Source organism: Oncorhynchus tshawytscha, unplaced genomic scaffold (assembly GCF_018296145.1).
Source record: "Oncorhynchus tshawytscha isolate Ot180627B unplaced genomic scaffold, Otsh_v2.0 Un_contig_3550_pilon_pilon, whole genome shotgun sequence".
Classification (NCBI taxonomy): Eukaryota; Metazoa; Chordata; class Actinopteri; order Salmoniformes; family Salmonidae; genus Oncorhynchus; species Oncorhynchus tshawytscha.
In genome coordinates, this window is record NW_024608716.1 from 58,813 (window position 1) to 75,525 (window position 16,713).

Sequence of the window (16,713 nt, forward strand, 5' to 3'; positions counted from 1 at the left end):
GGGTGGCATCACAGATAGATGACTAGAACATCTTTGGGTGGCATCACAGATAGATGAGTAGAACATCTTTGGGTGGCATCATGCAAACAGAAAGAGTGCATCCTTCGCAACAACGCCTTCGAGCAGAGCAGACTTCGGTGATTGGACGGAGACGACAGTGGAAAAATTCCCCGGCGTGGACACAAAGAACTGTGCGGTACTAATTGTGGAGTAAAATGGCGCTGTCGTCTGCAGGAGGAACAAAGAAGAAAGTTTGCTATTATTATGACGGTAAGATTTGATGTTATTGTAGCTCGTTGGTTTTTCCGGAGTATTATTTGTTGTATCGGAGAGGATTCGGTGGTCGAAAGGCCTATGTCCCCTCTTGAGAGAAGTGCCGTAAGGCGAGTTAGCAGCTAACTAGCTACCGACTGGTTAGCTTACCATCATTAGCTAGTTACCTAGTTAGGGAGAAGACTTTTAGTTAGCTTGCCAAAGCAACTTGAGAGTCGTTTTCTTTCTTCCCCCCTCATTATTTTTGTAATGTTGCAATCAAATGAATTGCCAATCTCTAGCTAACTAGTAAGTTGAGTATATTAATTTGTGGCAACTTGGCTAGCTAACGTTAGTAGGCTTATAACCGACTGACTGAGCATACACAACTAGCTAACGTTAGATAGCCAGAAAATGGTTTTAGCGTTACTAATAAGTATCTTTTGAATCACGAATAACCTCTTGATATTTCGCTACATATGTTTAGTAAAGTGGGGTTTGTCAGTTAAAACGTGGCTAGCGGTGTTTCGATAGACAACTTTTGGTGGTTAGTAGTGAATTGTGCTGGAGGGAGGTTGTTGAGCAAGTAATGCGCTATGAAGATTTAGACCTCTTTGCAGAGGCTGATCATTTGTTTCTTCGTTTTAAAAACAGGTATATAGGTATGTTGTTTCGTGCTGTGCAGTTACCAGGCTGTATGTTTGATAGTGCTGCTCAAAGCGGCAGGAAGATGATAGATAGATGACTATCTAGCGGTTAAGAGCGTTGGGACAGTAACCGGATGGCCGCTGGTTCGAATCCCAGAACCGACTAGATGAATTTTATTTTATATACAATTATATATATATTTATATAGAGATAATATTTATTTATATATATATATATATATGCCGATGTGTCCTTGAGCAAGGCACTTCATCCTAATTGCTCGTGTAAATCGTTCTGGATAAGAGGGTCTGCTAAATGACTAAAATGTAAAGCTCAGAGCTACCCTACATCTGGGTTAGGGGAAGGACATATGGTTTGTTGTTTCACTAGTTTTGTCTAAAACTCTTTGTTTCTTTCTCCCCCCTCACCCCCCCCCAGGTGACGTGGGTAATTATTACTATGGTCAGGGTCATCCCATGAAGCCCCACAGGATCCGTATGACCCACAACCTGCTGCTCAACTATGGACTGTACAGGAAGATGGAGATCTATGTGAGTACAACAAGCCACAGTGGGCTTATGTATAGATATTATTTTTTTTCTTCGATAGATTAGGTTGATATTTATGGTATAAATAAATGGTTTCAACAGCACTGTTGAATAATCGTTTCTGATTGGCTAGAATGGCATTCTAATTTGGCCATTTATAGCCAGATAACGGGACAGTTGGAAAAGCTATCGGGACATCTTGCAATCATGAGGCAGTATGCTCATACAAATGCAGACAGTACTTGCTACAAAGGTACAGAAAGCTAAACCAACAACCACACAAACTGAAATTAGATGCATAGTAAACGCAGGTCCAACGATGGGGGAAGAAAGCGTAGCTAGCATTTATTTGTTTTCGCAGAGACATGTTGTTTTTGGGGCTGTTATTCTGGCTGCAGAGATTAACTGTGTAGCTAGTTGACTGGCTAGACGCAAGCAAGAGATAATAATAACAACAATGTTGCCACTGAGCATCGGCAACTGCACGTAAAGAACTGAACGATTGGGACAAACGACAACCCAAATATGAATTAACTTTTTCAAAATGGATGTCAACAACCCCCTCCAAAAAACAAAATGTCTCTATCGGTAAATGTGTGCTTCCGTATTGATTTATTTGGCAACTGTGGTATCAGCGGGACAAACACCTCCATTCTGTAACGTTGGTGCGGCAGGGTAGCCTAGTGGTTAGAGCGTTGGACTAGTAACCTGAAGGTTGCGAGTTCAAACCCCGAGCTGACAAGGTACAAATCTGTCGTTCTGCCCTGAACAAGGCAGTTAACCCACTGTTCCTAGGCCGTCATTGAAAATAAGAATTTGTTCTTAAATTGAAAATAAGAATTTGTTCTTAACTGACTTGCCTGGTTAAATAAAGGTAAAAATTAAAAACGTTACATTACCTGGGTAAATTAACTCCACAAAGGGACTCGGCTCTTCATAACGTGACGTACAGAATATGTGGCCATTTCATCACTTAGATATTGTATAGAACTGAAGCGGATGGGACTGGACTCATTCTTCATCGCAGAAAATGACTTTTTATTTTTCAACACGTGTCTGAAGTAACATTCTGTATAGTCCAGCTGTCCTCTAGACTTTATAAAAGTCTAAATTGGATAGTTGTGGACTACAAGTTTTCTGACCGCCTGTATGTTTTGGTTATTGGAAAATATATTATCTAAAGTGAAATCAGGCGAACGTTTTAGCAACGAGGGAACGGAATGTTTTTCTACATATTGCATCCCTTTGCAACACACTTTTCTGACCTCCTAGAGACCCCACAAGGCCAGTGGAGAGGAGATGACCAAGTACCACAGTGACGACTACATCAAGTTTCTGCGTTCCATCCGGCCAGACAACATGTCAGAGCACAGCAAACAGATGCAGAGATGTGAGTAGCAGACAGTGTTTTCCCCCTAGCATTGTTTAGGTGGGGGGGGTGCATTTCTAAAGGGATATTTCACCCCAAAACTATAGGTTAGCATACCTTGTAATACCTTTTATTTTGTCATGTTTTCATATGGGCTAGTGTTGAGCTGGTTACCAATGTAATTAGAGAAGTAAAAATACATGTTTTGTGGTATTGATATACCACGGCTGCCGGCCAATCAGGATTCAGGGCTCGAATCACCCAGTTCATAATGTCTATACTCCACACTCGCATCTGTTATGTAGGTTACAGCTTTACGCATTGAAACAAACCTGCAGGCCTCAATAAAACATCTCAAATGAATAACGTCTATCCTTGCTGCTCTCTAACAGTTAATGTGGGAGAGGACTGCCCAGTGTTTGACGGCCTATTTGAGTTCTGTCAGCTCTCAACGGGAGGCTCTGTCGGTAAGTCTAGTTTCTTTCTCCATCTGCCTTACTGTCTACCACTGACTTCGCTTGCCTATCTACCTCTCACTTCCTATGTTGACTCTTCCCTCCTCCCTCTGTGTGTGTGTAGCGGGGGCAGTGAAGCTGAACAGGCAGCAGACGGACATCGCCATCAACTGGGCCGGAGGACTCCATCATGCCAAGAAGTCTGAGGCCTCGGGGTTCTGCTACGTCAACGACATAGTCCTCGCCATCCTGGAGCTGCTCAAGTAAGAGCCCTGTGTGGTCACACCCCCCACCCCGGTTGGGCCCGCCAACTCCCCCCACCCCGGTTGGGCCCGCCAACTCCCCCACCCCGGTTGGGCCCGCCAACTCCCCTCACCCCGGTGGGGCCCGCCAACCCCTCACCCCGGTGGGGCCCGCCAACTCCCCTCACCCCGGTTGGGCCCGCCAACTCCCCTCACCCCGGTTGGGCCCGCCAACTCCCTCACCCCGGTTGGGCCCGCCAACTCCCCTCACCCCGGTTGGGCCCATTTTCTTGTCTGTGTCTTTCTCCTTCTCTTTCACTTTTGAGGAAAGACAGTAGAGGTCTAATACCTAACTGAATATGCAGGTTTAAAAATATTTACTTCTGTGTAATGATTTTAAAGGCATTGATGTTAGTGGTACATTTGTACAACAATTCTGTTTTTTTTCGTAAATGCGCTTTTGCTAAATCATCACCCGTTTGGTGAAGTTGAGGTAGGCTGTGATTCAATGATAAATTAACAGGCACTGCATTGATTATATGCAACGCAGTACATGCTAGTTAACTACACGTGGTTGGTGATATTACTTGGTTAACTAGTGATTCTGTTAAGATTGTTTTTTAAATTTTTATAAGATACGTTTAATGCTAGCTTGCAACGTACCTTGGCTCCTTGCTGCCCTCACGTAACAGGTGGTCAGCCTGCCACTTGGTCTCCTCGTGGAGTGCAATGTAATTGGCATCCAAAAAGGCCGATTTACCAATTTTTGTTATGAAAATTTGAAATCGGCCCTAATTCACCGGTCAGCCTCTAAAAGACAGAACAGAATGGTGATGTGTCCTTGGCTTGTCATGGTGTGTGTTTCTTGTTGAAATGAATAGTCACCCAGGCTCTGAGAAACCTAGATATGGGTGTATTCATTTAATTGTATAGTCTGTCCTGTCAGGTAATAGAATCTAACGTAGATATTGATATTGTATGTAATGAGTTGTCTCTCCTGTCAGGTAATATGAATCTAACATAGATATTGTATGTAATGAGTTGTCTGTCCTGTCAGGTAATATGAATCTAACATAGATATTGTATGTAATGAGTTGTCTGTCCTGTCAGGTAATAGAATCTAACATAGATATTGTATGTAATGAGTTGTCTGTCCTGTCAGGTAATATGAATCTAACATAGATATTGTATATAATGAGTTGTCTGTCCTGTCGGGTAATATGAATCTAACATAGATATTGTATGTAATGAGTTGTCTCTCCTGTCGGGTAATATGAATCTAACATAGATATTGTATGTAATGAGTTGTCTGTCCTGTCAGGTAATATGAATCTAACATAGATATTGTATGTAATGAGTTGTCTCTCCTGTCGGGTAATATGAATCTAACATAGATATTGTATGTAATGAGTTGTCTCTCCTGTCGGGTAATATGAATCTAACATAGATATTGTATATAATGAGTTGTCTGTCCTGTCAGGTAATAGAATCTAACATAGATATTGTATGTAATGAGTTGTCTGTCCTGTCAGGTAATATGAATCTAACATAGATATTGTATATAATGAGTTGTCTGTCCTGTCGGGTAATATGAATCTAACATAGATATTGTATGTAATGAGTTGTCTCTCCTGTCGGGTAATATGAATCTAACATAGATATTGTATGTAATGAGTTGTCTGTCCTGTCAGGTAATATGAATCTAACATAGATATTGTATGTAATGAGTTGTCTCTCCTGTCGGGTAATATGAATCTAACATAGATATTGTATGTAATGAGTTGTCTCTCCTGTCGGGTAATATGAATCTAACATAGATATTGTATATAATGAGTTGTCTGTCCTGTCAGGTAATATGAATCTAACATAGATGTTGTATATAATGAGTTGTCTGTCCTGTCAGGTAATATGAATCTAACATAGATATTGTATATAATGAGTTGTCTGTCCTGTCAGGTAATATGAATCTAACATAGATATTGTATATAATGAGTTGTCTGTCCTGTCAGGTAATATGAATCTAACATAGATATTGTATATAATGAGTTGTCTGTCCTATCAGGTAATAGAATCTAACATAGATATTGTATGTAATGAGTTGTCTGTCCTATCAGGTAATAGTATATAATGAGTTGTCTGTCCTGTCAGGTACCACCAGAGGGTGTTGTATATAATGAGTTGTCTGTCCTATCAGGTAATAGTATATAATGAGTTGTCTGTCCTATCAGGTACCACCAGAGGGTGTTGTACATAGACATCGACATTCACCATGGAGACGGAGTGGAAGAGGCTTTCTTCACCACAGACCGGGTCATGACGGTGTCCTTCCACAAATATGGAGAATACTTCCCTGGCACCGGAGACCTGAGGGTGAGTGTGTGTGTCCTCTGGTACCGGAGACCTGAGGGTGAGTGTGTGTGTCCTCTGGCACCGGAGACCTGAGGGTGAGTGTGTGTGTCCTCTGGTACCGGAGACCTGAGGGTGAGTGTGTGTGTCCTCTGGCACCGGAGACCTGAGGGTGAGTGTGTGTGTCCTCTGGTACCGGAGACCTGAGGGTGAGTGTGTGTGTCCTCTGGTACCGGAGACCTGAGGGTGAGTGTGTGTCCTCTGGGAGAATACTTCCCTGGCACCGGAGACCTGAGGGTGAGTGTGTGTGTCCTCTGGGAGAATATTTCCCTGGTACCGGAGACCTGAGGGTGAGTGTGTGTGTGTCCTCTGGTACCGGAGACCTGAGGGTGAGTGTGTGTGTGTCCTCTGGGAGAATATTTCCCTGGTACCGGAGACCCGAGTGTGTGTGTGTCCTCTGGTACCGGAGACCTGAGGGTGAGTGTGTGTGTCCTCTGGTACCGGAGACCTGAGGGTGAGTGTGTGTGTCCTCTGGTACCGGAGACCTGAGGGTGAGTGTGTGTGTCCTCTGGTACCGGAGACCTGAGGGTGAGTGTGTGTGTCCTCTGGTACCGGAGACCTGAGGGTGAGTGTGTGTGTCCTCTGGGAGAATATTTCCCTGGTACCGGAGACCTGAGGGTGAGTGTGTGTGTGTGTCCTCTGGTACCGGAGACCTGAGGGTGAGTGTGTGTCCTCTGGGAGAATACCTCCCTGGCACCGGAGACCTGAGGGTGAGTGTGTGTGTGTCCTCTGGGAGAATATTTCCCTGGTACCGGAGACCCGAGGGTGAGTGTGTCCTCTGGGAGAATATTTCCCTGGTACCGGAGACCCGAGGGTGAGTGTGTCCTCTGGGAGAATATTTCCCTGGTACCGGAGACCCGAGGGTGAGTGTGTGTGTGTGGAAGAAGGAAACAAATAAATAGGGGGGAATCAGAAATAAGAAAAGTACATTTCATTGTGTGTTCCGATGTGTATGACTCCCCTTTCAGTGTGTGTGTGTTGGATTGTCAACCTACATTTGAGTAATTTTGTATTCCAGTATGTACACTGACGTGTGTGTGTGTGTGTGTGTGTGTGTGTGTAGGACATTGGAGCAGGGAAGGGGAAGTACTACGCTGTAAACTACCCTCTCAGAGACGGCATCGACGATGAGTCTTACGAAGCCATCTTCAAACCTGTAAGTCTCCTACTGCAAGTCATTCAGTGTTTTGGTTCCTTACAGAGGTCAAATGGATTCTACCTCTTTTTGTTTTTGTGTGTTTCTCACTTTTTATACATTTCTCTTTTTTTTTGTGTTGCTAGGTGATGGCTAAAGTGATGGAGATGTTCCAGCCCAGTGCAGTCGTGTTACAGTGTGGAGCCGACTCTCTCTCAGGAGACAGACTGGGCTGTTTCAACCTCACCATCAAAGGTAACGCACCTGAAGGAGGGCTGTCTTCAGTGTGTGAGTGAGTGTGTGTGTGTTGCTAGGACTCTCTCTCGGGTTGAAACAGCCCAGTCTAAGGTAACACACCTGAAGGAGGGCTGTCTTCATTGCTCTGACGGTCGTGGGATGTTTAGATGACCGTTTGTTGGTCAGCGAAATGACAGGCAAACGTCTGGGAGGAAAACCCTGGTCTGCTGGGAGACATTGTACACTGCATTTTGGGAAAAGTATTCAGACCCATTCACTATTTTCCACATTTTGTTACGTTACAGCCTTATTCTAAAATGGATTTTTTTTTTTTTAAACAACCCTGTCAATCTACACACAATACCCCATAATGACCAAACGAAAACAGGTTTTTAGAAAAAAAACGTTGCAAATTTATTATTAAAAAAAAACAAAAAACAGATACCTTATTTACATGAAGTAGTTAGTTCTTTTGCTATGAGACTTTTTAATTTATCTCGGGGTAAAAGGCACTATGGTCATTATGGGCTGTTGTGTGTAGATTGACAACAACAAAAACAAAGATTGAATACACTTTCTAATAAAGCTGTAATGTGGGAAAAGTTAAGATATGAATACACATTACTGAATGCGCTGTACCTTTTTTCAGCAGGACAAAAACCTAAAACAGAAGGCCGAATACACACTGGAGTAGCTTACCAACACATTGAATGTTCCTGAATGGCTTAGTTACAGTTGAAACGGAAATCGTCTTGAAAATGGCTGTCGAGTAATGATCAACGATCAACTTGACAGCCGAGCTTGAAAGACTGTACAATCCAGGTGTGGAAAGCTCTTAGAGATTTACCCAGAATGCCTCACAAGCTCTAATCACTGCCCAAGGTGATTCTAACATGTATTGATTCAGGGATGGGAGTGATTTTGTAAATGAGATTTCATTCTCTGAACATTTGCAATCACTTTTGTTATGGGGTTGTGTGGGGATGGGTGAGAAACGCAACAAAATGAGGAATAAGTCGAGGGGTATGAATAATTTGTTAAGACGCTGTGTTTCAGGTCATGCTAAGTGTGTTGAGTACATGAAGAGTTTCAACCTGCCTCTGTTGATGTTGGGAGGTGGAGGTTATACCATCCGTAATGTGGCCCGCTGCTGGACCTACGAGACCGCTGTGGCTCTGGACAGCATTATACCTAACGGTACACACACAACATTATACCTAACGGTACACACACAGCATTATACCTAACGGTACACACACAGCATTATACCTAACGGTACACACACAGCATTATACCTAACGGTACACACACACACACACACACACACACACAGCATTATACCTAACGGTACACACACACACACACACACACACACACAGCATTATACCTAACGGTACACACACACACACAGCATTATACCTAACGGTACACACACACACACACACACACAGCACCATACCTAACGGTACACACACACAGCACCATACCTAACGGTACACACACACACACACACAGCATCATACCTAACGGTACACACACACACACACACAGCATTATACCTAACGGTACACACACACACACACAGCATTATACCTAACGGTACACACACACACACACAGCACCATACCTAACGGTACACACACACACACACACACACAGCACCATACCTAACGGTACACACACACAGCACCATACCTAACGGTACACACACACACACACACACACAGCATTATACCTAACGGTACACACACACAGCACCATACCTAACGGTACACACACACACACACACACACAGCATTATACCTAACGGTACACACACACACACAGCATTATACCTAACGGTACACACACACACACACACACACAGCACCATACCTAACGGTACACACACACAGCACCATACCTAACGGTACACACACACAGCACCATACCTAACGGTACACACACACACAGCATTATACCTAACGGTACACACACACACAGCATTATACCTAACGGTACACACACACACAGCATTATACCTAACGGTACACACACACACACAGCATTATACCTAACGGTACACACACACAGCACCATACCTAACGGTACACACACACAGCATTATACCTAACGGTACACACACACACACACACACACAGCATTATACCTAACGGTACACACACACAGCATTATACCTAACGGTACACACACACACACACACACAGCATTATACCTAACGGTACACACACACACACACACAGCATTATACCTAACGGTACACACACACACACACACAGCACCATACCTAACGGTACACACACACAGCATTATACCTAACGGTACACACACACACACAGCATTATACCTAACGGTACACACACACAGCATTATACCTAACGGTACACACACAGCACCATACCTAACGGTACACACACACAGCACCATACCTAACGGTACACACACACAGCACCATACCTAACGGTACACACACACACACAGCACCATACCTAACGGTACACACACACACACACACACACAGCACCATACCTAACGGTACACACACACACACACACACACAGCATTATACCTAACGGTACACACACACACACACAGCATTATACCTAACGGTACACACACACACACACACAGCACCATACCTAACGGTACACACACACAGCATTATACCTAACGGTACACACACACACACAGCATTATACCTAACGGTACACACACACAGCATTATACCTAACGGTACACACACAGCACCATACCTAACGGTACACACACACAGCACCATACCTAACGGTACACACACACAGCACCATACCTAACGGTACACACACACACACAGCACCATACCTAACGGTACACACACACACACACACACAGCACCATACCTAACGGTACACACACACACACACACACACACACACACACAGCACCATACCTAACGGTACACACACAGCATTATACCTAACGGTACACACACACACACACACACACACACACAGCACCATACCTAACAGTACACACACACAGCATTATACCTAACGGTACACACACACTGTTCATGTATTACTTTGATGTAACCTGGTAGGTTGTTTTATTACAACAACCTTGATGATCTCTCTCGTCCAATCAGAGCTGCCATACAACGACTACTTTGAGTACTTTGGTCCTGACTTCAAGCTCCACATCAGCCCGTCTAACATGACCAACCAGAACACCAATGATTACCTGGAGAAGATCAAGTAAGTTACAAAGATAGATGTGTGTGTGTGTGTGTGTGTGTGTGTGTGTGTGTGTGTGTGTGTGTGTATATACGGACAGGTACACACACTAACGTCTCTCTCCCTCCCCAGACAGAGGTTGTTTGAGAACCTGCGTATGCTGCCCCACGCTCCGGGGGTCCAGATACAGGCCATCCCAGAAGACGCTCCACACCCGGACTCTGGAGATGAGGAGGACGAGGACCCTGACAAACGCATCTCCAGTAAGTTTTGTTTCAGTTTTGTCCATGATAGGGGATGGTATTGTTTCAGTCAGGGCCCATGATAAGAGGATGGTATTGTTTCAGTCAGGGCCCATGATAAGAGGATGGTTTTGTTTCAGTCAGGGCCCATGCTAAGAGGATGGTATTGTTTCAGTCGGGGCCCATGCTAAGAGGATGGTATTGTTTCAGTCGGGGCCCATGATAAGAGGATGGTATTGTTTCAGTCAGGGCCCATGATAAGAGGATGGTATTGTTTCAGTCAGGGCCCATGATAAGAGGATGGTATTGTTTCAGTCGGGGCCCATGATACAGGATGGTATTGTTTCAGTCAGGGCCCATGCTAAGAGGATGGTATTGTTTCAGTCAGGGCCCATGCTAAGAGGATGGTTTTGTTTCAGTCAGGGCCCATGCTAAGAGGATGGTTTTGTTTCAGTCAGGGCCCATGCTAAGAGGATGGTTTTGTTTCAGTCAGGGCCCATGCTAAGAGGATGGTTTTGTTTCAGTCAGGGCCCATGCTAAGAGGATGGTATTGTTTCAGTCAGGGCCCATGATAAGAGGATGGTTTTGTTTCAGTCAGGGCCCATGATAAGAGGATGGTTTTGTTTCAGTCACGGCCCATGATAAGAGGATGGTATTGTTTCAGTCAGGGCCCATGATAAGAGGATGGTTTTGTTTCAGTCAGGGCCCATGATAAGAGGATGGTTTTGTTTCAGTCAGGGCCCATGATAAGAGGATGGTATTGTTTCAGTCAGGGCCCATGATAAGAGGATGGTTTTGTTTCAGTCAGGGCCCATGATAAGAGGATAGCCTGTGAAGAGGAGTTCTCTGACTCTGAGGATGAGGGACAGGGAGGAGGGGGAAGGAGGAACGCTGCCAACCATAAGAAGACCAAACGAGTCAAGACTGAGGAGGAGAAAGAGGAGACTGAAGAGAAGAAAGGTAAAGTAAACCTCACACACCTCCCGTGACTGGCCCAGGAAACTGGGGGGGCGTAAGGCCTCCCGTGACTGGCCCAGGAAACTGGGGGGGCGTAAGGCCTCTCGTGACTGGCCCAGGACACTGGGGGGGCGTAAGGCCTCTCGTGACTGGCCCAGGACACTGGGGGCGTAAGGCCTCTCGTGACTGGCCCAGGACACTGGGGGCGTAAGGCCTCTCGTGACTGGCCCAGGACACTGGGGGCGTAAGGCCTCTCGTGACTGGCCCAGGACACTGGGGGCGTAAGGCCTCTCGTGACTGGCCCAGGACACTGGGGGCGTAAGGCCTCTCGTGACTGGCCCAGGACACTGGGGGCGTAAGGCCTCTCGTGACTGGCCCAGGACACTGGGGGCGTAAGGCCTCTCGTGACTGGCCCAGGACACTGGGGGCGTAAGGCCTCTCGTGACTGGCCCAGGACACTGGGGGCGTAAGGCCTCTCGTGACTGGCCCAGGACACTGGGGGCGTAAGGCCTCTCGTGACTGGCCCAGGACACTGGGGGCGTAAGGCCTCTCGTGACTGGCCCAGGACACTGGGGGGCGTAAGGCCTCTCGTGACTGGCCCTGGACACTGGGGGCGTAAGGCCTCTCGTGACTGGCCCAGGACACTGGGGGCGTAAGGCCTCTCGTGACTGGCCCAGGACACTGGGGGCGTAAGGCCTCTCGTGACTGGCCCAGGACACTGGGGGCGTAAGGCCTCTCGTGACTGGCCCAGGACACTGGGGGCGTAAGGCCTCTCGTGACTGGCCCAGGACACTGGGGGCGTAAGGCCTCTCGTGACTGGCCCAGGACACTGGGGGCGTAAGGCCTCTCGTGACTGGCCCAGGACACTGGGGGCGTAAGGCCTCTCGTGACTGGCCCAGGACACTGGGGGCGTAAGGCCTCTCGTGACTGGCCCAGGACACCGGTGGGGGCGTAAGGCCTCTCGTGACTGGCCCAGGACACTGGGGGCGTAAGGCCTCTCGTGACTGGCCCAGGACACTGGGGGGCGTAAGGCCTCTCGTGACTGGCCCAGGACACTGGGGGGGCGTAAGGCCTCTCGTGACTGGCCCAGGACACTGGGGGCGAAGGCCTCTCGTGACTGGCCCAGGACACTGGGGGGCGTAAGGCCTCTCGTGACTGGCCCAGGACACTGGGGGCGTAAGGCCTCTCGTGACTGGCCCAGGACACTGGGGGGGGCGTAAGGCCTCCGTGACTGGCCCAGGACACTGGGGGGTGTAAGGCCCCCGTGACTGGCCCAGGACACTGGGGGGTGTGTAAGGCCTCCCGTGACTGGCCCAGGACACTGGGGGGGAAGGCCTCCCGTGACTGGCCCAGGACACTGGGGGGGGGGGTGTAAGGCCTCCCGTGACTGGCCCAGGACACTGGGGGAGGGGGGCGAAGGCCTCCCGTGACTGGCCCAGGACACTGGGGGCGCGTAAGGCCTCCCGTGACTGGCCCAGGACACTGGGGGGGGCGTGTAAGGCCTCCCGTGACTGGCCCAGGACACTGGGGGCGTAAACGCCCGGTCAACATTCTCTTTGTTTTCCCCAGAAGTGAAAGACGAGGATAAAGACGCTGAAGAGAAGATGGACACAACAGGGTGAGTAGTGACCACATGAAATATAACATCTAGGAATATGTCTTTTGTGTCCAGTCTTGTGTGTCCGTGTCCAGTCTTGTGTCCATGTCCAGTCTTGTGTCCATGTCCAGGTGTGTGTCCAGTCTTGTGTCCATGTCCAGTCTTGTGTGTCCGTGTCCAGTCTTGTGTGTCCGTGTCCAGTGTCCGTGTCCAGTCTTGTGTCCGTGTCCAGTCTTGTGTCCGTGTCCAGTCTTGTGTCCGTGTCCAGTTTTGTGTCCGTGTCCAGTCTTGTGTGTGTGTCCAGTCTTGTGTGTGTGTCCAGTCTTGGCCCATTTAACTAATGCTTCTTCATTTCACCACCAGGCCAAAAGAAGAAGCTAAGACATGTTGAAGCACCAGATATGAGTTTCCAGTTGTGTGTGTGTGTGTGTGTGTGTGTGTGTGTGTGTGTGTGTAAAATGATTCTCTTAATGCTGTGTTAGTATTTCCTCATACGCGGTAAAATCTTTTGGGCTTTTGTCAGTGTTGAAATGCAAGGTTGTTTTCAAAATATTTTTACTCGCATCTCTATCACATTCTTTTTTTCTTCCCTGAACCACGTGAGAATCTGAAGCTGTAGTGGGGAGCCTGTAGTGGGGAGCCTGCTTTAGATTCTCAGGTGGTGTTGAGGGGAAAGGTGGATAACTAGTTGTACGAAAGGTTGCTGGATCGAATCCCCGAGCCGACAAGGTAAAAATCTGTCATTCTGCCCCGGAGCAAGGCAGTTAACCCACTGTTCCCCGGGCATCGAGGACGTCGATTAAGGCAGCCCCCTCCCCGCACTCTCTGATTCAGAGGGGTTGGGTTAAATGTGGAAGACAACTGACTAGGTATCTCCTCTTTCCCCTCAACATCACCTGAGAATCTGAAAAGAGGTTGGTCAGGATTCAATCCAAGGCACGTTTATAGTGCACTGTTCTCTTAAGTCTTTTTTTAAAGGCAATTTACGCTGCAGCTGATACTGTGAATGTGATCTCCGCCACTCTAGGGGGAAAAAAATGTCTTTACAAAAACTTCATTGTCTGATGTGCTGCTTTTTAACGCTCCTGGATTGAATCCCAGGCTCCTTTAGTTCCTCCATCTTCACTTGACCCGAGGTAACATCAGTGAAAGCCAATCCCCCCCCTGAGGTAACATCAGTGAAAGCCAATCCCCCCTGAGGTAACATCAGTGAAAGCCAATCCCCCCTGAGGTAACATCAGTGAAAGCCAATCCCCCCCTGAGGTAACATCAGTGAAAGCCAATCCCCCTGAGGTAACATCAGTGAAAGCCAATCCCCCTGATAATTAATTTGTTTATTTTACCTTTATTTTACTAGGCAAGTCAGTTAAGAACAAATTCTTATTTTCAATGATGGCCTAGGAACAGTGGGTTAACTGCCTGTTCAGGGGCAGAACGACAGATTTGTACCTTGTCAGCTCGGGGATTTGAACTTGCAACCTTCCGGTTACTAGTCCAACGCTATAACCACTAGGCTACCACTTGCACCTGTCCTACCACTTGCACCTGTCCTACCACTATCACCTGTCCAGCTGGACTGATCCAAGAGTTGAAAAAGGAATCCCACTTTTCCACTGCAGACATTCCCCCTTTTTGAACAACAGTCACCAGACCCTATTCTACAGGAAGTGCTACAGGAAGTTCTACTGAATCATGGATCAACAAAACATTTTTACGGCTGCTATATGTAACTTTTTGGGTGACCTGACCAAATTGAAGTGTGTGTGTGTGTGTGTTATAGATCTGCCATTTTTAATTGAAAGGAAGTATATCTGTTCGGTCTTATTTCTATGCTTCCTTTAGTTTTATTTTGAAGCACTTTGTTTTTATAAATCAGCTTCAAACAGCTGACAATACAATTTGTTTATTTATTATGGAAAAGATGGTAAAATATACGTGTTTTCAGTTTGACAAATTATTTGAATTTTAACAACCAGGAAATGTCAGAGCGATTTCTGCGTAGTGCAGCCTTTTTAAGCACACTTTCCTAATATTGAGTTTCACCCACTGTCCTTTCACCCCCAGAACAGCCTCAATTAATCAAGGCGTGGACTCGACAAGGTGTTGGAAAGCGTTCCACAGGGATGCTGGCCCATGTCGACTCCCAATGCTTCCCACAGTTGTGTCAAGTTGGCTGGATGTCCTTTGGGTGGTGGATGTTTCTTGATACACACGGGAAACTGTTGAGTGTGAAAAACAGCGCTGCAGTTCTTGACTCAAACCGGTGCACCTGTCACCTACTACCGTACCCTGTTCAAAGGCACTTGGATTGTGTATGCGCAACATAAAGATTAGTCTCGGCTTAAAAATCCTTCTTTAACCTGTCTCTTCCCTTCATCTATGTGGATTTAACAAGTGACATCTAATTTAATTTAACCAGGCAAGTAAGAACAAATTCTTATTTACAATGACTGCGAAACCCCGATGACGCTGGGCCAATTGTGTGCCGCCCGATCGCAGCTGAATCCGATACAGCCGGGAATCGAACCGGGGACTGTAGTGGTGCCTCTTTCACTGAAATGCAGTGCCTAGTGCCATTCGGGAGCCCAAATAAGGGATATCTGTCAGCCAATTTCACGTTTTATATATTATACATTCTGCTTTACTCTGTTCCCTGGGTTGGTGTCTCTCGGATGACTGTACGCTCCACACTCCTTCCTTTTACCTCGTTTTATATTTCTAAAAGGAAATGTTTTTGTTTTTAGGTCATCGGGTATGTTGAACGTTCAAGGGTGAGGTTTCCCCTCAGTGCGTAGGGGCAACTTCACCCTACACCGTTGGGAACCATGTTGTAAACCCTTGGTGTTTTCTACTGTAATAAGTGAGAATATGTGTGTAACTTGTTTTATAAATGGAAAAAAAAATTGATTTCATGCCTGGTTGTTTTTTCTTAAGGTCTCTTTTTTTTATATAAGAACTTATAAAAGGCAATCATTTGGTTGTCTGTAGAAATTTGATTACCAGATTATGGTTATCCAAGTCTAGTGGAAATGACTTCTCACTTGTTAGTTTACTACAGCGCATATCTTCATTTACTGTCAATTTCACACTAGCTTGGTTTCCATCAATTGGTGACCAGATTCTCATGCAAATATTCTGAAACCGGCAAAAGCGACATGCGTACTTTACCCATAAGTCAGTGTGACGTCAGTTTACAACTTTCAGAGGTTAAAATGCCCATGTACTGAATAAAAATAAATGGGTTCCGTCTAACTACGGATGGTTTTGTTGTGCATCTGCCCACATTCTCTCTAAACAGGCTACCCTACTGTTGAAGTCTGCAGTTTACATGCACCTAAACAGGCTACCCCTACTGTTGAAGTTGGGATTTACATACACCTAAACAGGCTACCCTACTTGGAACAGTTTGCATA

At 46.4% G+C, this 16,713-nt stretch overlaps 1 protein-coding gene across 3 annotated transcripts; it reads left to right on the forward strand.

Annotated features, from left to right (window-relative positions):
* Window positions 1-116: 116 nt before the first annotated feature.
* Window positions 117-16,186, forward strand: LOC112238954 (probable histone deacetylase 1-B). 3 transcript variants are annotated; one of them, XR_006081726.1, is made up of 15 exons: window positions 117-270; window positions 1,339-1,451; window positions 2,721-2,838; window positions 3,210-3,284; window positions 3,397-3,535; window positions 5,743-5,884; window positions 6,984-7,076; window positions 7,202-7,310; window positions 8,349-8,489; window positions 10,417-10,525; window positions 10,637-10,767; window positions 11,551-11,706; window positions 13,273-13,321; window positions 13,664-13,755; window positions 15,058-16,186. XR_006081726.1 is itself a non-coding variant. In XM_042313554.1 (14 exons), exons 1-14 carry the CDS (start codon window positions 216-218, stop codon window positions 13,689-13,691), a joined length of 1,458 nt encoding a protein of 485 aa, XP_042169488.1. In that variant the 5' UTR covers window positions 117-215; the 3' UTR covers window positions 13,692-13,852. The 3 variants fall into 3 exon arrangements, 2 of the variants coding, with proteins under 2 accessions (XP_042169488.1, XP_042169489.1); XM_042313554.1 differs by lacking the exon at window positions 15,058-16,186 and having other exon boundaries at window positions 13,664-13,852; XM_042313555.1 differs by lacking the exons at window positions 11,551-11,706; window positions 13,273-13,321; window positions 13,664-13,755; window positions 15,058-16,186 and adding an exon at window positions 10,817-10,917.
* Window positions 16,187-16,713: the final 527 nt, after the last annotated feature.

Excerpts from the sequence above, each read along its gene's own strand:
- LOC112238954 (XM_042313554.1), top strand. The coding sequence starts at position 216 with ATGGCGCTGTCGTCTGCAGGAGGAACAAAGAAGAAAGTTTGCTATTAT. Across the intron at positions 5,885-6,983 it reads CTGGCACCGGAGACCTGAGG|GACATTGGAGCAGGGAAGGG; the intron begins GTGAGTGTGTGT and ends GTGTGTGTGTAG. Across the intron at positions 7,311-8,348 it reads TTTCAACCTCACCATCAAAG|GTCATGCTAAGTGTGTTGAG; the intron begins GTAACGCACCTG and ends GCTGTGTTTCAG.